At 38.9% G+C, this 22,685-nt stretch overlaps 1 protein-coding gene across 4 annotated transcripts in view; it reads left to right on the forward strand.

The window, feature by feature from the left end:
* Window positions 1–16,973, forward strand: part of phf14 (PHD finger protein 14) — a 133,488-nt gene extending 116,515 nt beyond the window's left edge. For all 4 annotated transcript variants that reach the window (XM_022683139.2, XM_022683141.2, XM_022683143.2 and 1 more), the window contains exon 18: window positions 14,931–16,973. In XM_022683139.2, coding sequence (XP_022538860.2) covers window positions 14,931–15,011 — 81 coding nt within the window. In that variant the 3' untranslated portion in view covers window positions 15,012–16,973. The remainder of the gene's footprint in view (window positions 1–14,930) is intronic.
* The last annotated feature ends 5,712 nt before the right edge of the window (window positions 16,974–22,685 follow it).

Here is a 22,685-nt window from a genome sequence, read left to right on the forward strand (position 1 = left end):
GGGCTGGTTTCTGTTGAATACAGAAGGGCTACACATGGATTCTGGGGTTAGCTTGGGTTAATGGGTTCAAATTTGGTTAATTCTGAATGGTTTGCCTAAGGTAGCCATGGTTTCTAGATTCTGAGTTGGCCTGGGTTTCTGGGATTCAAGTTTAACCAGTTTGGTTGGATTTGGGTTAGTAAAAGTTTTTAACTTCAGCCTCAAATATCTGGAGTTTTTTGGCTGGTCTGGGTTTTTTAATTTGGTCTTTGTTACTGAGGGCATTTTTACTCAAGCTTAGCTTAGTTTTGCTATGTCCTGTCAAGATCACATATGTGAATTTAACTGCCCTTGCACACGCACCATGCAGCAAGATATAACATAAGCATAACAGATTAACCCTCCGATTCCTTTTATTTTTGCCTCTAAATAGGGTGAATCTACAGTTACAGTAGATACTGGAGTCATTAGCGTAAGCTTTTGCATTCATACTGCTGCAGGAAATTTATTGTATGCAAAGGGGAGTCAAATTGCAGAACATCACCATTTCTTTTTCTTCTTCTATTGTATAATGGTGATAATACCCATTACTAGGGCTGCACGATATATCGAGGGGGGTGTGGGAATGCAAGAGGGAGGGGGAGCAGAAACATGAGGTAACTGCATGGCCTCCAGGTGGCTGGGCATGTGCATGTAAACACAGCCACAGACAAAAAGCTGTGTCATGAAAATTTGCTGTGAAGGCATAGAAAAGTCATGAAAAAGTTATGAAAATGTGTAGATTAAAAAGTGTTGCTTTTTTTGTTGCTTGTGTTGAATCTTGTAGTAGAGGTGGATTTATGCCTGTACACTGGATTAAGTTATTGATTCAGGAATAAAAGAAATATATAAAATTAAATTCATTTAAATGAATGAACATGTGCATTATTATTATGAATAATTTACTGATTGATTAGTGGTTTTCCTTCTGTTCTTTACGCATTGAAATCATTGCGTGGTTATTGTCACTTCCCAGACTATTTATTAATTTGCGGATATTTTCTACATGTATATGTGGTCCTGCTCCCGCATCGCCTGGATTGATTAAACTCCCGCTTCCGCCAATAACAATTAAATTCTGTCTTGTGCCGCAAGATATTCTGATGGATACTGCGGGACTCCAGCAGGAGTGCAGACCTCTACCACCAGTCCGCCTACAAGTTTCTGCTGAACGCTTGCAGTCTTTTCTTGTGCTCCCCGCTAGGCTTAACCAGTGCTTGCCACTGTGCCTTGGGGGTTCATTATGCGCCCCCGCCATTACTCACTACACAGCGGCGCCGATGCGCCTCATCTGTTTTCACCTGCGAATCCATCTTGTAGTAGCCACTTTATTAGTGCGGTGTTTAATGTCTCTGCTTTTATGGGCGCTGTTGTTTAGCTTTTAGTTCGCTATCTGTTCACTGACTAAGAGCGAGCGCGCGGCGATGAGGCAGCCAATTTACCCACGGACTTTGAGCACTCGCATTTATTTGTGATTTAATATTATGGTCTAAATAACTGAAATTGGAAATGGAGAGAAAGTACTTTTCCTCACCGTATATTTCCCTCCAAGCATTAGGTCTTATCAGATGTTGGCTAAAAAAGAAAGGGAAAAAAGCCTGGCTTGTGCATTTTACAGCTGATTTAATTAGCCATCTTCTCGTAAGTTCACCTCAGTATCTGTCACGCCTCACTAAAATGGAAATGCGTTCTTGGAGAAAAAGGCAGATTAATGAATGCCCTTTGTAATAAACGGGAAATGGGAAGCGCAAATATGCACAGTCATGAAGTTTAATTGTGCTTTCTGGTGACTAGCTTCGGCTGGGCCTACGAGGGAGAGAAAAGGAAAGAAAGGGATGACGAGGCCAGAGGTGGTTCAATGTAGCGCGTAACGCAGCCTCAGCCGCCTAATGAACCGAGTGTTTATGATTAAACGCACTAGTGTCATATCCGCCACTCTGACAACAGCTTTAAATCACTGAAACACACATATACACACACGCACACACTTTTAGCTGGCTAAACATTTACAGCTACACTGTGTTTATTCTCTTTTATTTAGTCTGAACCACATGAATGAACTAGATTTCCTCAGGTGCATGCACTCCACACATACAGGTCTTCCACTTAGCATGCGGAGACGTCTGCACTCAGAGCTTAGTCCTTTATCCTAAAGGGGAGTGATAGGGCAAAAGTGCAGCTTGATGCATATATGGATGATGATGATATGAAGTGCACAGAAGCATGTGCGCAATGCTTCCACATAAATGGGAAAAAAAAGCACAGATACCAAGCTAATATATACATATTTTTTTCCGTGAACATCATGTATAATTGAGGCTGATACATATACTAAAGCACAAGTTTATAAGTGAATTCATTTTATTTATGTAGGCCACTTTAGACCCCTGTCGATTATCTACATCTGTTCAAGAATTACTAATAAACTGTCTGAGGACATTCATTCTAAACAGCGTTAGAATTAGGAGAAGGTTTAAGATTAGGTTAAGAAATTAAGTAAATAAGATTAGGATGTCTGCTGAAATGATTTCCATGCATTTATTGATGATTATTGTGCTTCTTCAGTAAACAACAAAAAAAAGTCTTAAAAAAGATAATCATGTGATCAACTACTTGTTACTCTCCAGTTATTAAAATCTGAGTAAATGCAATAATGCTGTGAAATGAGAATGTATTTAAGAAACCCGGCATCATATACAACGAAAGCACAATGCTACTCAAGCTCAGTCTTGAATGTTTGCCTGTCTATACAGTGAGTCCAAGAAGTATTTGATCCCTTGCTGATTTTCTTCGTTGGCCCACTAATAAAGACATGATCATTCTATACTTTTAATGGTAGATGTATTCTTACATGGAGAGACAGAATATTAAAAAGAAAATCCAGAAAATAAATCTAAGGAATATATATTAATTGATTTGTATTTCATGAAGTGAAATAAGTATTTGATCCCTTAGTATTCATTAGCAGTTCTGGCTTTTACAGACCAGTTAGACACTCGCAATCAACTTGTTACCTGACCTGAAGCCACCTGTTCTCACTAATCACTTGTGTGAAAAACACCTGTCCACAGAATCAGACAGATCACACAGATTTCAAGTCTCCAACATGGGTAAAACCAAAGAGCTGTCACAGGACCTCAGAGTCAGAATTGTTGACCTTCACAAAGCTGGAATGGGCTACAAAAAGATTAGTAAGGTGTTGGATGTGAAAGTAACAACTATTGGTGCAATTATCAGAAAGTTTAAAGAGTATAACATGACAATCAACAGACCTCGGCCCGGTGCTCCAGAGAAGATTTCGCCTCGTGGGGTGGCAATGATGCTGAGAACGGTCAGAAATCGTCCTGCAACCACTCGGCAGGAGTTAGCAAATGACCTGAAGGCAGCTGGGACCACAGTTTGCAAGGAAACAATTGGCAACACTTTGCGCAACAATGGATTCACATCCTGCAGTGCCCGAAAGGTACCCCTGCTGAAGAGAGCACATGTGGAGGCGCGCCTCAAGTATGCCAATGATCATTTGAAAGATGAACCAAGTTATTGGGAGAAGGTTTTGTGGTCAGACGAGACCAAAATTGAACTTTTTGGCCTCAACTCCACCCGCCATGTGTGGAGGAAGAAAAATGCTGCCTATGACCCCAAGAACACTGTGCCCACCGTCAAGCATGGAGGTGGAAGCATAATGTTTTGGGGGTGTTTCTCTGCCAAGGGTACAGGGCTACTTCACCGCATCACTGGGAAGATGGATGGAGCCATGTACCACACAATCCTGAGGGACAACCTCCTCCCCTCTGCCAGGGATCTGAAAATGGGCCGTGGTTGGGTCTTCCAACATGATAACGACCCTAAACATACAGCAAAGGCAACAAAGGATTGGCTCAAGAAAAATCACATTAAGGTCATGGAGTGGCCCAGCCAGTCGCCAGACCTCAATCCGATCGAAAATCTATGGAGGGAGCTGAAGGTCAGAGTTGCCAAGCGACAGCCCACCAACCTTCATGATTTAGAGAGGATCTGCAAAGAAGAGTGGGCCAAAATTCCCCCTGGTGTGTGTGCTAAACTTGTGGCTAACTACAACAAACGTCTCACCGCTGTGCTTGCAAACAAAGGCTTTGCCACTAAGTATTGAGTGTGTTTGGCAAGAGGGATCAAATACTTATTTTCCTCATTGAAATACAAATTAATTAAAATATATTCTTTAAAATTATATTCTGGATTTTTGTCTTGATATTCTGTCTCTCCATGTTAGAATATATCTACCATTAAAAGTGCAGAAGGATAGTGTCTTTATTAGTGGGCAAACAAAGAAAATCAGCAAGGGATCAAATACTTATTGGACTCACTGTATGTGTTTTAAAATACTGACAGTGACAAATTCACCATTTTGGCACCACTCAGATTAAATGATGAACAGACAGGAATGGCAGAAATTCACATTTTAAAAAAGTCCAGGTTTACCCTGAACAAAATCTTTCACTTTTCCAGTATTCAAACTTGCATGGGTGTCTGTTAGCTGATGTACCTGATCTGGTGGTTAGTGCTCTCCTCCGAGCGTGTTTTGCTGTCCAGTTATGTTGCATTAGCGGCAGTTAAAAAAAAAGGGGCTTGTCTGTGATTTTTTATTTTTTGGCATTTTAATTAGACTGGTTGAGGACTGTGGGTGAGTTTTTTGACCAAAGCTGGAGCCTTTTTTTTCTGCAGGCAGGTTGGCTTTTAAAGGAGCTGCATTTTGGATGAACTCAAATGTGCATTACTTACAATACAGATGTTATCATATCGTCTTACATAGTCCTCCAGTTTTCTCTCTCTCCTTTCCTCTCCCTCTCTCTCAGTCCATGTGCAGTAGCTCTTCTCCAAAAGCGGCCGTTGCCTTGCGCCACTCTGCTTCATTTCTCCGGATGTTATTCCTGCTCTCTTACACGCTGTGTGTTTTCATCATCGTTGTAGGACATCAATCTGTCTTGTGCGGCGCAGCCAGGCTTACACACACACAGCAGCACCTATCAAACAGGAGGAGGCAATAAAGCTGCTCCCCCCCCCCTCCCCCAGTATATAAAATACACTTTCCCTACACTGCATACACACACACACACACAAGTAAATACAATGAAAGCAGAAAACACGATAAGGAAATAAGTCATACTAATTAGCCTGTTAATTCTTTGAGGAGTGTGGCAGCTCGATAAAGGATGCTAAAGCTTATTAAAGCAAAAGCAGCGTTGTAAATTTTAATTCTTTTTACCCAGCTTTATTTTAATCCCACTTTATGAAGTTGACTGCGTGTGTGTGTGTGTGTGTGTGTGTGTGTGTGTGTGTGTGTGTGTGTGTGTGTGTGTGTGTGTGTGTGTGTGTGTGTGTGTGTGTGTGGGTGGATGGATGGCAGTAGAAGCAGGGGCTGCTGCTCCGTCAGGCTGCAGGGGTCTCTGCCTCTCTGCCTCGTGAACATTAACAGAGCACAAGGCTTTGTTGCCACCTAGGGTTCAGTCTACACGCTCCACACCAGCTCAAATATTATACACACACACACACACACACACACACACACACACACAAACACTGTCACATACATTTCTACCCTATTTTTTTTTCTTTTTATTATTATTTTCTTTTCTTCTTTCTTTGTTCTTCCTTCATTTTGTCCTTCTTTCATTTATTTCTTTCTTTTCCCTGTCCTTTCATTCGTTTTTCACTTTGTATTTTCTCTCTCTTATTCTCTTTTCCAATTACTCTCTCCCTCACTTACACACTTTCACTCTCTTTCAATCCCTCTCTTTCTCTCACTCCCACACTCTCTTTCACTCACTCATTTACACTCTGACTCATTCCCAATTCCTCTTTCTCTCACTCACACTCTTCCTCTAATTGTCCCTCACTCTCTCTCTCTCTCAATTGCTCTCTTTCTCTTACTCACACATTCTTCCTCTCTTACTCTTTTACACACACTCTTACTCATTCTCTAACTCTCTCTTTCTCTCTCCCTCCCAATTCCTCTCTTTCTCACTCCCACACTCTCTCTTTCACTCACTCATTTACACACACACTCTCACTCATTCTCTCTCTCTCTCTCTCTCTCTCTCTCTCTCTCTCTCTCTCTCTCTCTCTCACTTATTCAATTCAATTTTAATTTAACTTGGCTTTATTGGCATTACTGTTTTTCAAAACAATGTTGCCAAAGCATACAAATGTCAAAAACTGAAAATATTAACAGAAACATCACTAAAAAGAATCAATGACAATAATAACAATAATAATAACAATAGTAGTAATGACAATAATAGTAACAATAGTAATAATAACAATGCTAATTACAATAATAATAGTTAGCATAATTAGAGTAGTTAGAATAGACAAGTATAATAATGAATTGTGGTTTAATGGAGAGTTACTCACTGTCCTGCAGGCGGTGGCATGTTCCCACATATTTGGCAGCAAGAGGTGCTGTTAAACTCAGTTTAAAGAGAACACTTACTTATTCACTCTCAATTCCTCTCTTTCTTTCTCTCACTCACACACTCTTCCTCTCATTCTCTCTTACTCACTTATTCCGAAACTCACTCTCTCTCTCTCTCAATTCCTCTATTTCTCTCTCACACTGACTCTCACTCTCTCTCCCTCTCACACACTTCCTTTCTTTTTCTCACTTACTTACTCACACACTCTCTCTCAATTCCTCTCTTCCTCTCACTAACTCATTCTCTTTCAATTTCTCTCTTCCTCTTACTCACTCTCCCCCCCACACACAAACACATACTCTCAATTTCTCTCTTTCCTTCACTCACACACTCTTCCTCTCACTCTTTCACTCACTAACACCCTCTCTCAATTCCTCTCTTTCTCTCACCCTTTATTCATACACATTCACACTCACACTTCATTCTCACCCTCTCCTCTAAGAAGCAATTAGAATAAAAAATGTGGCATTTCATTATCATACATGTGTAAGCAGTTGCCACAGGGCTGGCTGCTGTGTGCACGGTGTGTGTGTAGTATGTGAGTGGCAGGATGCAGTCAGTCCTCTGCTCTTTCCCACAGGAGAGGGATGGAGATATCCCACAAAGCCGCTGCCTGTCAGCTGGATGGGGCCCGCAGAGGGCCAGTGTCCTCGAGCTGGCTCTGCGCAGCGGAGAAAATGTCACCCTGTCAGCAAAAAAAGAAGAAGAAAAAAAAAAAAAAAAGAGTATGCTCAATTTCTATGAAAAGAGATTTTAAAGTGAAGGTATAGAATGATGAAATACTTTCACTAAATATTCTGCTTTTCCAGCTAAACTGGACCATTTTGTGCAGAATTGCCCATCATCTTGTGTAGTAAAGTTAGAGAAAGTTTGTAGATTTAGTTTAGGTTACGTTTTTAATTAAAGGAACATCAGCTCTGTTAGTACTTGGAGAGTAACTGCGTGTTTGTACACTATCCCTGTGGATTCGTAATTTAAAGATCAGTGCATAACTGAAGTGTAGATTTTCAGCTTTAATTTGTGGCGTTTCACGGAAATGTTGCAATAATTAATTAATAATTACAGATATTTTAAGTTCCTCCATTTTCACAGAATTAAAAGAAAATTGGACGGTTTTCTGATAAGCAGTTTCATAGGCAGGAGTGTCTAATTTCTTCATTATTTCATGATAAATTAAGAAGATTATTTTGCATTCGGTGGCTGTTCAAATGAACTTTTAATAAGCAGGTTCAAAGTGATGATGCAAGAGAAGGAGGCCATCATTATGCGATAAATTAAACTTATTAAAGAAATCTAAATAGGAGTTTGCTTCCTTTTTTAACTTAAAAGAAAGAATGCACTGTTAAGCTTAGCAACAAGTTAAAATATAGAATTATTTACTTGGTTGATAAAAAAAAAAAAAAGAGAGATGACTTTGTGAATTAAAATGCAGCAAGGTAACCTTGAGACGTAAACCACTGGTAAGTGGTTCTTCTGTGGGGAAGAATAACAGTATTAGCCACAAAAAACAAACAATGAGGACTGCAGTAAATGTATGGCAAAACTTAGAAATGATTTCTGTCAGAGTCAATTGTCTGTTGTTCATAGAAAATTGTAGCCAGACGCTGTTGGTCACAATCATTACCACCCACTGCACTGTCTACTGTGGGTGGTAATGTCTTCTATGGTATTTTAACAGTACATGAAGTATACTCTGGATTGAGGACTGGTAAAAGGCCACTGTGGAAATGGAATGTCCCATCCATCTGGTACCCACTATCAGGCCTTACTTACACTTGATATTTCCTATTGCCTTGCCATGAATACAGTGACCAGTGTTCAACCTGTCTTCCAGTATACAGGTGCAGCGTTCCCAGTCTGTCCCCTGTGATAACAGTTTACACATCACTCACGTCTAGATTGGCATATTTCAGATCCATTGAGGTGGTTTATGGATCTAATTTCACTGTCAAAATGTTTATGGACCTGGCTCTATTTGAAACTGTTCTGTAATATGTACTCTATACAGATCTGGAAAAAATAAAAGACCACTTAAAAATTAGATATTTCTTTGATTTTAGCAAATTGAAAACCTCTAGAATATAATCAAAAGGGAAGATGGATGATCACAACCATGAAATTTGTGCACCAGGAGTGACAAAGTTATGCAAAAGCAGTGTGTAAGACTGGTGGAGAAGAACATGCCAAGATGCATGAAAACTTTCAGCCTCTCATTTTCTGCAAATAAATGCTCTAAATGACTATTTTTATTTGGAATTTGGGGGAAATGTTTCCGTAGTTTATAGAATAAAACAGCAATGTTCATTTTACTCAATCATTTACCTATAAATAGCAAAATAAATAGAAACTTATTCAAAAACTGAAGTGGTCTCTTAATTTTTTCCAGAGCTGTATATTTATTTTTATCTTTGGAAGGGTAGAACTGTGCCATGTTTCTATACAGTAACCAGTGATTGCTGAACTGATGAACCAAGATGTTTTTTTTTTTCTTACGCACCCACATTTTTTAGTTTTATTTGTCTTCATGCATCTGTTCTTATAGTCAAACTAACCAAAATACAGAAGGAGCTGAAGCTTAAACACTGTTTTCTCTCACTCTCTTCACTGCCGTTTCACTCCCCCTCACTCCTGCACAGCTTTGCTGCATTGAATGGGATTTCTGGCTAGTGCGTAAACGCTGCCAACAGCAACTGAGTCTCAGCTGTAACTCATGAGCCGAAACGAGTCCTCTGCTGTCCCCCGGAGGAAACTTGGGTAGGGTGGGTGATGGAGGCAGAGGAGGGGGTGCACAGCAGGACCCACAAATCAGTCCCTGAGTGTCCAGGAGCACCGGTGTCATCCCTTCCCCAGGGACACGCTATAAATCAAAGCCAAAAAAAAAAGTGTCAAAGGGGAAAAAAGTGGGGCAGTTAGCCTAACTAAGGCACTTAGCATGCGGCGGCCCCACCCCACCATCTTGTTTTTCATTTAAGCGCTGACTGGCCTGGTGATAACGTATGGCACCACAAGTAATTGGAAAATTGGCAGGCTTGTCAGAGAGATTTGGTGGATGGCACCGGCAGATCCAGCGCCGGGGTTCATGAGGTGTCGCCCCTCTTTGAGATTTATATCCCCCCAAGGGCCAGCGGCAACAAAGTATCCAGAGTTCAGGAAAAAGTACCACATTTTTCATAAGGACTAGACTGTACATCAAAAGTTCCCTCCGGACAAAGAGAGTCCAGACTGAGGCGCTGCTGGATGCAGCAAAAGCTGCCTCTGCAGATTATAGGAACTACTGTAGTTCACATTTTGGGAAAAAATTACATTATACAGCTCTTACCTCAAAACCACAAATTCAGATTGAAAACACACCTCAATATTTGGTTGCTGTGTCATACATGTGTGTGACTGTTGGGAGTTTAAACAACTGGTCAAATTCAGTTTCAACATTTATTTCAATTTAATTTATTTATATTAATAACAAATTTGGTCACAATGCAGATTTACACTGGCAAACCAATGGCAACAGTGGCAAGAAGACACTAAAGAGGAATCAAAATACTAATTTACTTAATTAGAACATTAAAAATACATAACTGTATTTAGAATAGCCTTCCATTCACTAATTTCTCAAATGTCACATTCCTTCATAATCTTCTTCCATGTCTATTCTTAATTAATTTTCTCTGTTCTAGCATGTTCTGCCCTTGCACACACTGTTCTAGAATGTATGGCCCTCATACACACTTTTGGAATGCCCTGTTCTCTTACAGCCTTCATTCACACCATTCTAGAATGTCATACCCTATTAACATTGTTCTAGGAAGACATTCTCTCATGCACACTGTTCTAGAATGTCCTGCACTTTTACTCTGATCTAAAATGTACATAGATCACAAAAGTTGTCCTAGTATGCCCTAAAATCAGCCTTGATGAACACTATTCTAAAATGTCCTCAGCTCATAAAACTGTCCTAGAACCCCCCCCCAATTCACAGTCTTAGAATGTTCAGCCTTCATGAACACTATTCTAAAATGCCCTTAGCTCATAGAAACTGTTATAGAATCCCCCCAAATTCACACTGTTCTAGAATGTTCAGTCCTAAAACACAGTTCTAAAATGTATTAGTAGTTCATAACAGCTGTCCTAGAATGCCCCCCTCTAATTCACACTGTTCTAGAATGTTCAGCTTTCATACACACTATTCTAAAATGTCCTTAGCTCATAAAACTCTCCTAGAATCCCCCCAATTCAGACAGTTCTAGAATGTTCAGCCTTCTTACATCCTGAATGTCCTTTACTCATACATACTGACTCTAAAATGCACTAGTTCGTAAAAACTGTCATAGAATGCCCCCATCTAATTCACACTGTTCTAGAATGTTCAGCTTTCATACAGTGTTCTAAAATATCCTTACCTCATAAAACTGTTCTAGAATAACCCCCCTATTCACACTGTTCTAGAAATGTTCAGTCTTCAAAAAAACTGTTCTAAAATGCACTTAGCTCATAAAAGCGGTCCTAAACCCCCCTCCCCCCCTCTCTAATTGTAGAATGTTTAGCGTTCATGCGCAGTTTTAAAATATCCTTAGCTCATAAAACTGTTCTAAAATGTCCTTCACTCATACACAATGTTGTAAAATGTACTAAGCTTATAAAAATACATATTTATACACTATTCTAGAATCCCCCCAAATCCCAATTCTAGAATGTTCAGCCTGCAGACACTTCTAAAATGTTCTTAGCTTATAAAAACAGTTTTAGAATGTTCTTTCCCCAATTGTCACCTTTCTAGAATGTACTGTCTGTTGACACTGTTCTACTGTCCATTAACACTGTGTTCTATTCATATTATTCTAAAATATTTTCTTCATTTGTGCTCTAGAATGTTGTCACTATTTACATTACATACTATATTGTTCTTCTTTTATTCATTGTTTTTGACTTTTGTTTCGTTATTTACTCTAGAATACTTCTTGAACCTTTTAGCATTGAAGATTTTGTGAGAGCAATGTTAACGCAACTCCTAACGAGGTGTGTGCGCGCATGTGTGTGTGTGTGTGTGTGAACGAGAGTGAGTGACATCAGTCACAGAGAATAGTACATCCACATGCTTTAAACCTATTAAGGTAAATAAATCAAGGTCTGTGACAGCTGGCAATGTGGAGTGTGATCCACAGAATCATAAGAGGGGCTGAGGTTTCCTGAGGCTGAGATTGAGGTGGGTGTGTGTGTGGATCTGGGGTGGTGTGAGGGCAGTGTGTGGTTAGGAATAGGTAATCACACATGGCTGGGTGTAGATGTGTGTATTAACCTCAGGAAGGGGGATAATTGCATCTGTCAGACTCATTTAACTGCTGAGATGGCCATCGTTTTCTATTTGTGTCCTTCTCTAAATCTGCGGGAGCTTTAAGTGACTCCGGCATGCTGCTACCTCTTTGTTGTTTCTGCTTGAACATTTTGTACATACTAGCTCTGAATTACCTGTATTCAGAGCAGAACCCTGATTAACATTTACACAATAATGTATGATAATACAGAAAAAAAAATCTAGTTTGTGCATTTGTCGGAGACCATTCTTCATATATTTAATTTACAACCAAAGGGCGCACTATTACAGGGTTCCTGCGGGTCCTTAAAAAGTCTTGAAATGTCTTAAGTTAAAATCTGAGTAATTAAGGTCTGAAATTGTTTTAATTTGTGTGGCCTATCGTAAACGTCTAATCCGGGGAGACAACTAAGATTAATGGAGAGCTAGCTGACATTAATGGGAGTTAGCTAACAAATTAACTTTAGCGGCAAGCTAGCTAACATGCTAAGTTTAGCGGCGAGCTAGCCAACATACTAAATTTAGCTAGCTAAAGCGAGATGGCTAATGTTACAAGGATAGAACTAAGGTTAGCAGAATGCTAGCTAACATTAGCATCAAGATAGCTCACATACTTTAGCTAGCATACTAACGTTAACAGAAAGTTAACTAATGTTACCGAGGACAGAATTAAAAGAATTATGACTACATTTTTGGGTCTTAAATTATATTTATTAAAGTTCTAAAAAGTTCTTAAAAAGCATTAAATTTGATTTATAAAATGGTGCAATAACCATGTATTAATGAATGTCTATTTTCTGGTCTGTATTCATACACTAATAAGAATGCCTATTAAAGTGAACAAGGGTGTCACCTTTTAATTCAGCAGGTCTCACCACTGGGCAGGTGACCAAAACTTAAATTCTTAAACATAAATAACTAAATAAATGAATGCTGTCTATTAATCCACAGATTTATCTTGTAAAAACGTATAGTAAAGCGGTTCCTTTAATTTTCAGTAAGCTTAGAATTCCAGTATTTTGTCCAAAGGTGAGCAAGTGCTAGCCAGCCCCAGTTAGCAGTGCTAACCAGCCCCAGTTAGCAGTGCTAGCCAGCCCCAGTTAGCAGTGCTAGCCAGCCCCAGTTAGCAGTGCTAGCCAGCCCCAGTTAGCGCGAGTAAATGCCGGTAACCCAGGGCACTATCAGCTAGCGATTTGTCTAACGTAGCTTGTTTTAACATGGTAAACACACAGACTACAGTCTGAAATACTCACCTCTGAACGGCTAAAGAGTTAGCCCTGCGATTAGTGGCTAATGCTAATTCTGCTGCACTCAGCCTTAGCGCTGAAGAAACTTCACTGAAACTTCCTTATAACTCTCTATTAAAAAAACATTGAAAAAATAAAGGATTTTTAGGTGCGTCTTATAGTCTGAAAAAATATGGTAATTAAATGTATAAATAAACAATTAAAACATGCATACAAAATAAGAGTCTAACAACTGGTCTACCACAAACTCGCCCCTTTACCACATATATAGCACCTTATAGAGAAAAGAGAAACTCACGCTCCACTCTCACTTCATTTCTCACATCAGAAAACATCCACACGCATTTCTGTCCATGCTTCCATTATGAGTAGATGACTGTGCTAACTCTGTGGGTCTGAAAGGATGTGGAGCTGATCAAGAAGCTCCTACTGAGAAAAAGGAAATAGACAAAAAAGGAAAACATATGATCAAATCAAAGAAGAAGCTGCTGGTATTCTCAGAACATTGAACTGACCACCCTCCAGCTTCATATGAGGTCCAGACCTCATAATTAAATGTGTTTCAGATGACTTGGGCAGTGAAAAGATAAAAAAATAAGAGGAAATGCTCTCTCATGGCTGAGTTTTTCATAACTCTCCTGAAAAGAATGGAATGTGTTATAATTAGTGATACACTGATGTGGGAATTCAGGGCAGATGCCAATATCTGATATTACATATGAATATATCTGCCAATGCCGATAAACACATTTACAACTTACAGAGAGACTCGGCACTAAGTAAAACTAAACTAGGTAAAACTAAAACTTAAAAAAAAAAAAAAAAAAAAAGTGTTGCTTGGTCCTCTAATGGCATACAATAAATAAATCTGCAAATATCGGTTTGAAAAAAATTCCAATGCTGATATTTAAAAAACAAATAAATAAAAGGTATTGACCATTACCGCTGTATTCCAGATATCAATGTGCATGCCTAGATATAAATTATAAAAGGGTGGACACAAACATCTTATATTTTGCTGTTACATTTAAATGGGATCCTGGAATTTATGTGTACCAAAAGTCAGTAGAGCCTCACAAGTGTCCTAGAGTCCAAAATGGCTGCTCCACACAGCAACAGTAGTTAAATCTGTAGTTTTATACAGTTTATCATCACTTCTATCAATCTTTGGGTCATTAAATTAGTCATACCCACAGCAATGCCCAATTTCTAACATGCTTTCATCGAGTTTGAATGTGCAAAACTATCATTTCCTCCAAAATGGAAAAGTGGAACATAAGCAGTTGTGTTAAACTCTGTCTAAAGTCTGTTTAGCAAACTGTGTTAAATTAATGTGTTAAATTAATGTACAATTATCTGAATATTTAACTAGAATGCAAACAACCTGAATGTATGAGAATTGTTAGCTCCATATCTGATTTCGGAGGTAAATGGAACAATGCATTAGATTAAGGTGCTATAAGTTTATTTTATTATAACTTCTATCCTGATCCTAAAATAATTACTGAAACATGCACATATTGGTCATTTTGACAGGAAATCTATTAAAAAGTTGGTCCCTGAGATTTACACAGCATCGTGTGTCTGGCCTGTGTATCCAGTTTGCTCAGCCTTTTCCAAAATATCTTAACATGTAGCTAATATTCTAAGTAAAACACAACCATAAGGACAAGACAAAAATAAAAAAAAATCTAGAAAAAGAAACAATTGGCAATTTTTTTTTTTTTTCTATGTAAAGGAAGCATAGAAGCATGTGGGCAGTAATGGTTACATAGTTTGTAATGGACATAAAGGCGTAAAAATTGAGCCTTAGAATGTTTCTGCATTCAGACTCTTTACAATGAACTACAAGGAAGTTATTTTGCTCCTTTTTTTCCTCTAAATTTCTCTCCTTCTCTGTTTCAGGAGGAAGAAGAGGCACGCGAGGTGGAAGAGGAGTCTGTGAAGGAGGAGACAGGAGTGCAGGAGCAGGAGTTTCCACACTGAATTACCTCACTCTCAACATCAGTGTTCAGGTCACACTGTCAGTGCTGTCACCTCCAATTTCTCCTGAATCACAGAGTTCAGACTTTCCCAGTGTTATGTATTCAACCAGCAGTGCCACTCTTTTTTTTCTTTGCCCCTCGTTGATTCATTGCCAGAGACGTTTAACTGCTTTGTCAGAGAAATTTAATTGTTCAGCCACAAGATATTGTTTGGTCATGTTTTATATGTTTCTTTTTTTAAGTGATTCTGTTCTTGTATGTGTAGCAGATTCAGTTCAGTCTGATGCAAATGTTTGGGCATGCCTGGTCAAACTATTACTATATTATTCATGTATTTGTAAGCACATTTAAATAATTGTTTAAGTTGATTATTTGCTGAATTTAGCACATTTTTGTTCATTTTTTTAGCATACAAAAAAAATATTTTTAGTGGAACTCATTGTAGAAGGAGTTTATTTCAAATATGTTTTGAGCTTTTCAATTGAGCGTTCATTATGACACTGTAAAGAACAAATTTTAGATTGTTTGATTCAAATTATGTCAAAAAGTGAAAAGACAAACATGGTGATACAAGGGTTTGTGCCACAAAGATATGTTGGGGGGAAAAAAAACAGACCGGGTCTCATCACTGACTAGAAAAAAACTCATATCTTTAAAATAATAACTTTACTAGAGCAGAAAAAAGAAAAGTTTAAATGGTCAGTGTAAAATGATTTTAGTCATTTAAATCAAGTAATTTTGTAGCAGTTCTATTGGGCCATTTTAAGGACTTTGTGTAACAATATAAAAAAAAACTGCCAGACTCACTTTATAAAGTGAAAAATTACAAAAAATTCAAGAATTCTTTTTTTTTTTTTCAAGACAGTATTTTTTATGTATGGCTTTTTTTCATATGCTAAATTCAGCAAATAAATACAAACAGGAGTAGTAACAAATGCACAAAAATGATTTTTTTAAACTTAGGTTTATAAATCATTTACAAGTAATTTAAACAGGGGTGTTCAAATTTTCGCAAGTGACCATATACACTCAGTTATTGTAATGTACCTCACACACTAAACCTCAAGGTAAGACTGAAACAGTAAAGGTGATTGCACTGGCATACTTTTTTTTTAGTCAATGCCATTTATTACAGTTATCATCTGTGAACCTGTGTGAGATGAGTCATGAATTATAAAGATCAGTCTGAAGGGAAAGTGGCTCCAGACTGGTGTCGTCAGCGACGGCTGGAAGTACAACGACCTTTTCCTTCCTCGACATCCTGGAATAATACCTGCTCTACACACACGAGACCTGTCTACCTTACACTGTGCTGTGAGTCCAGTCTAGTCCGGTCCAGTGAAGCCCTTTTCTTCAGGTTATTTTCATACACTAAACGTCCCATAGTCCTCCCAGCCTGAATGTGAATATCCTGTGTGATATATTATCATACTTACGTTGCGTCACCAGTATTTCTACAGCAGTATCTTTCAGACGTTTCTTTCTGTACAGAGAGAGAGAGAGATTTACTATGGCTATATATTGATTACTCTCAAGTAAAGCTCTGTTTTGCATTGTTTGTTTAACTTTTTTTTTATATATATCATTTTGTTTTTCTTCTTTTTTGCCCATCTGCATGTGCACACCACACAGAGCGAGGCATCTATGTACATTTCAGTGGATTCTAAAAAGCATTTATCTGGGCTGAAACGATTTGGCCGAACCTCCTGAGAGTAATTAATAAATAATATAACACTCAGATTACCATAGCAAACACTATTTTTGCATTTTCTACAGCATTTTCCGTGGACGTATACAGATCATATTTTGCAGGTGGTTGAAAGGTAGTCGTGTATGGACATCTTTGCCTTCATCTCACTGTGTTGCAGAATTTTGGAACACTGCCTGCCACACGAGTTTACACAAGAGTCTGTATTTAGGTAATTTGTAAATGTGGAATTCTTAATAAACATTCCTTGTGAAAGATTTTGTCCAGTTATGTTTAATCTATTGATCTAAAAAAAAAATGCTCTACAACTGAAAATAGCAGTAAATGTCTCATTTCATTGTTTTTTAATTCATTTTAAAATGTCTAGTTGTGGTCTCTAGTATGAATGAATGCAATGTAAGCCGTTTTTTGTGGGAAAAAAAACAGTATTCAGGTGTTTCTATTTAGCCCTTCTTTAGATCACTGAATGACTGATCTTCGAAGAAAGACAGGATTTAGGCTCTTGTTCATGAATATTCATACATGCATATTGCATCTGATTGGCTAGCAGCACTGCAGCAGAGAATGCCTACCTGCCTTCCCCCATAGTGAATTTTACAGCTCTAAAACCGTGAGTGACTTTTTTGCTGTTCTGACACCCAGTGGAAGTTCGTTCCTCCACCAGGTACAGTCCTCCAGCACAGAGAAGAGTCTGGATTTATGTTTTCTGTTGGTTTTGAGGGATGTTGTTTTGAGTCGAGCCGTACTGGAAGCTCTAAGAGCTCTTGGTACAGATCTGGCTTCGACCATCATTGCCATCAAGTAGGAAGGAGCTGGTCTGTTTTCAGCTTTGTAGGCCAACGTCAGGGTTTTTAATCTGATGCTGGCGGCAACAGAAAACCAGTGGAGAGAACGCAGCAAAAAAAAAAAAGTGTTCATGAGCACCTTACTTATAAGATAACACCTCACAACATATACAGGTGTAGGCATTCCCAAGCAATCCCCCTATAGGTACAGACTGCTATCTGGTTACTTTCAGCATGTCAGTGTATTTTGGAGATACGAGGATCAGACAGGAATGATGAGCATGAAGCTGGTGGATCTTTATCTCTCTACTGCCCCCTCCCTCTGCCTCCGCCTCTGTCAGGGAGGTGGCTGAGCTTCTGACATTAATGCATTGAGGGGTGTAATTCCAATTTGTTTCAAAGCAACTATTAATTTGCCCATTTCAAGGCCATGCAGGAGGGAATCCCTGTAAGGCCACTGAACCATGAAAGACATTATCTGGAGGGCTCTGTCTCTTCTTTCTTTTTTTTTTCCAGAGTGGGAAGGATGCGGCGTTGGCGATTGATGCGCTTTGATGAGGCATCGTCGGCTCCTGCAGCCGTTGGAGACGGGCCCCCTGCAGCCCGGCTCCCAGCATGCCGTGTGAGGAGGATGTCATTAGGGCTGTAATAACAGCGGCGGGCGCGCTAATGTTGGAGTGGCCCGCTCGGTCAGATGCACCAAGCCCCCTCCACCCTCTGTCGCACACCCCCTGCATACCAAACAGGCCTTAATGATAACCCCCATACTCTGAGAACAGAGCTGTGCTCAACAACCAGCTGTCTGAGGAACACACACTCCCATTAAAAGTCTTTAAAAGACTCTGGACAACACAGTGAAGAGGAAATGATGTACTGATTTCCTTGGAAGGGCCAAGATTTCAGAACAACGTCTGTATAATTTAGTCATTAAGAGACAAAGTCACTGGGAGAAGCTTGTCAGGTCAGAATTGTTCACAGATGTGATGGGTTCTAAACATCTGAGGAGTTTACTGCATCTAATAGCTCTTTAAATCTGAAAATATAACATACACGTATGCTGCAAGATGTTTTTTTTTACCGTAGATTTGAAAAAGCTTTGGCCTAGAAGAAAGATTACTTTGGCATTGACTTCTTTAAAAGAAAAAACAGTAGGAAATGAGAGCAAAATGAGTAAAAAATTTGGACTGCTGTAGCTTTTTTACTGGAGAGAGTTGTCTCCCCCACCCACTCCTCCACAGACATGAAGCTCACTCGGGTTGCCAAGCTGAGGACACTGAACCTTTTTTATATAACTTTTTCTGCAGTTAACTGGATAACTTTATCTATCACTAGCTGTGTTAGCCGAAGCCAAGTCTGTTATACTGGAAAAAGGCCACTGCTCTGAAAATACACACCCTAGAGTTAGAGATACAACTTTACAGATCCCAATAATATACTAGATAATATAAGATATCTAGATCTGCAGCCTGATCTTGATCTCAGTTATGACCTGCCCTCACTGGTGTTAAGCAAAGTTTGTGAAGACTGAAAATAAACAGCTAAATAGCTAACGCTAGCTAGCTGCTAGGAACGGCCATGAGTAACGTTTACAGTTACTTGTTTTTAATTAAACAAACTGCTCAATGTACAATCACATTCGTAAACTGAGCTAAACTGAGTCAATATAGAGTCTAACTTTAAATTTCTGACGCATATTTTTTACATTCTCGTCCCTGCTGAGGTAGTAATTAGATATGACACGTCTGCTCCTCCATTGGGACAGATTGTAGTTCCCATTAGCACATGTAGCATGACTGCGTTAGCCAGCATAGTCCAGATCACTTTAGCTACAATTCAAAGCTCTTCTCTTAAGCCATGCTCTCTTCTTCCCGTTCTGATTCTTAGAGACTGCACAACTAAATGTCTATGGGGTCGACATTTCCAAAGTGTAGTGCCAACATACAGGTTTCTAGACCACTACACCTTTACATTGAAATGAATGCTTTGCTACTATATTAAGGTTCATAATGTCAACTTTATTACAATCTTTTTATGACATCACTCAAATAAATGTCTGTAGCTGCAAGTTGGTTGTTAAGGCATGGTTCTTTTACATTTGTAGTTTTAAAGTATTAATCACAAAACATAGAAAAATGTTTTTAATATTTAACATTTTGAAACTTCATTTAAAACCTGTCTACTTTTTTCTATGTATTGTTTTTCTGTTTTTGTCTTCTTTCAGGACTTCTGGGATTCTGAGCTGTAAATTGTTGTAGATTACCACAGACCTGCCTGAACTTTAAGCTTTAGATTATGTAATGGAAAGTTTGGGATAAAAGGTGAAGACAAGCACTTCCCTGCACTGTTATGTCCACACTGTGTTACTTTCGTCAGTTAAAATAACAGCAGTGTAAAAATGCTAGAAAGAGGAGATCATTCATGCAGCCTGTACATCTACCAGTTCACCAGTTTCTCTACCTGTTACAAAAAGGATAGAAAAAGCTATCTCAAGAGATTTCAGCTGTCAGTTTAATCTCAGATAATCAGAGGAGAAGTCTGGTGAGATCAGTCACAGACCAGCTCCCAAGACCTAAAACATCATCTTGCTGCAGATGGTGTCCCTGTGCATCGTTCAGCTATTCAGCGCACTTTGCAGAAGTAGAGGCTGTATGGGAGGGTAATGTAGAAGAAGCCTTTTCTGTGCACAAACAGAGTCGCTTGAGGTATGCTAAAGCACATTTGGAACAGTTTTGAACATAAAATTAAAACATGTTGATGAATTGTTAAACTGTTTAGATCAGATCTTAAGAATCAAAATACACTTTTAACCTTCCTGTTATGTTCCGGGTTCCAATTTGACCTGTTTTAAAGTTTGAAGATCTAGGAAAAATAGTATAGTATAAAACATAGTATAGTATACAGTATAAAACTTCTTCTGCTTGCCTTAATTAGTTTATTCAACATTAAATATGAAAATGGTTCAGCCGAGTGGTCCAGCAGTCTAATGCGCTGCCACTATGAGCGGGAGGTCGCAGGTTCGAACCCCCGCTCATGCAGCTTTGCCATCAGCTGCCGGTGCTTAGAGGGAGCAAAATTGGCTCTGCTCCCTCTGGGGTGGGTATCCCCATCACACTTAAGGTGGCACTGGGCGGCACGAGGCGTCTGAGCGGATGAATCGGAACCTAGCTGCTGTGCTTTCCTCCGAGCATACTGGCTGCTCAGGCAATGATTAATCAGCAGCAGCTCGAAAAAAGGGGTGACTGACTTCACACGTGTCGGAGGAGGCGTGTGCTCGTCCGCATCCTCCAAGGGTCACAAAAGGGGTGGGACAATTTGATATCTAAATTGGGAGAAAATGGGGAAAAATAAGAAATAAAATTATATATATATATATATATATATATATATATATATATATATATATAACTATTGTTTTATATGTTGGTCTTTTAAAAGTAATAAAAAGTTTTAACATGTATTTTTAATGAAAAATGAGTAAATTATTCTAATTGAAGCATTACCTGTTAGAGGTAAGAACACCATTGCACTAAATAATGATAGAATAATTAGTAACAGAGTTAGTAAAAAATATTTAGTCTGTTTGTAAGGATTTTTTTGGGGGTTTTAGACATCTTCTGGATGGTTAAACATCCACCGGTTTAAATTACCTCCAGAACACCATTGCTGTTCCTGACGAATGAACATAAAAGGAGGGTTAAAAGAGCAAGTTTTATCTCCGGCACTAACCCAGCACTTCCACATTATGTTAGTAAGATCACATGATCACACATTCTCACACTGTCCTGTGATGCCCTCAGGATGTTCACTATGTGTCTCTTACGATCTTCATGACTTAAAATGAAAGTGCTGTAAGGAATTTCACAGCGTTTAAAGCATAAATCTTTCTTTTAGGTTAAAGGAACTTTCTTGAAAAGTTAAACTGAAAGTTTAAAAAATCAAAGAACAAAAAAAAAGCAACTACAAAACTAATAATGTATTTTGTGCTTAGGAGCCTTTTACTTAGACTAATCTTATCCCGATACATATAGACTGATCTTTACTCTGAGAGCTCCTGTCTGGGCCATGTTGTTTCTCTTCCATCAGTGACTAACGTTCCTCCATGTCTGAGATGACAGAACCAGTAAAACAGTGAGGATTCACTTAGGAGATAAAGTGACATTTCAATTGGAACTGATACTGTGTTCTCTTTTTCTCTTTTTCTCTCTCTCTCTCTCTCTCTCTCTCTCTCTCTCTCTCTCTCTCTCTCTCTCTCTCTCTTTCTCTCTTTCTCTCTTTCTCTCTTTCTCTCTCTCTCTCTTTCTCGGTTTTAATTGCTGTGAATAATGCTTAAAATAACATCTCTTCAGTTCCTGAGAGCTACTTGGATGACCTTTTCCAGCTCTGCTGTGTTGTGACAGTCATTTTCCAGTCCTTAATGCACTCAGAGTGTACTCTGTTCGGAGGCAGTGTTCACAGGGTGCTAATCTCTGCCTCTCAACACCTCACCGCACACACTCATTAAGAGTAGGGGTCCTAAAAGGGTCCCTGACACTTTGGAGTTGGACGTGCTAATGACTTGCATTTCGGAATATAAAAGATGAGGACGTTTTATAGGTTCTGTGCCAAAGCTGACAGTGTGAGATATTTAATACTCTCTGGCTGTAGAAGAGTATCGCCTTTTAACCAAGAGCAGCTCACGAAAAAGTACACTACTTCGAATAATACATTATTATTATTTTAATTACAAATATCAGTATCATTTAAAAATGTGTTTTGCTTGTTAAATACACAGAGATGGGCGCTGGAGTTGACTTGAGAGTTGACATGAAACTTCTCCCTAATGATTAAAAAAAATAATATGACAACAATCAGCATCTTTCCATTTTTTATTTCAGGAAAGTTATGTTGATTTGGGACACAGCCCCCTTTTTTTTGACTGTCCTATAGGTCACACATATACAGAACAGTCTAAAGCCTGTATAGTGATACCACAACAACATGTGAGAGAACATGTGGGAGAAACCAGATCCAGAATTTAAATAATTATAAAAACTGGCACTTAAAAACGTATTGGGCTCATTTGAGAAGCCCAACTAGGCAACAATATGTGTGCAAACTAAGCTTTTAAAGATTTGTCGACATAATCCACAAAGATGAACATTGTGACGGAGAACACTACACGAGGTGCTGTGGAGAAATGATG

Source organism: Astyanax mexicanus, chromosome 3 (assembly GCF_023375975.1).
Source record: "Astyanax mexicanus isolate ESR-SI-001 chromosome 3, AstMex3_surface, whole genome shotgun sequence".
NCBI classification, from domain to species: Eukaryota; Metazoa; Chordata; class Actinopteri; order Characiformes; family Acestrorhamphidae; genus Astyanax; species Astyanax mexicanus.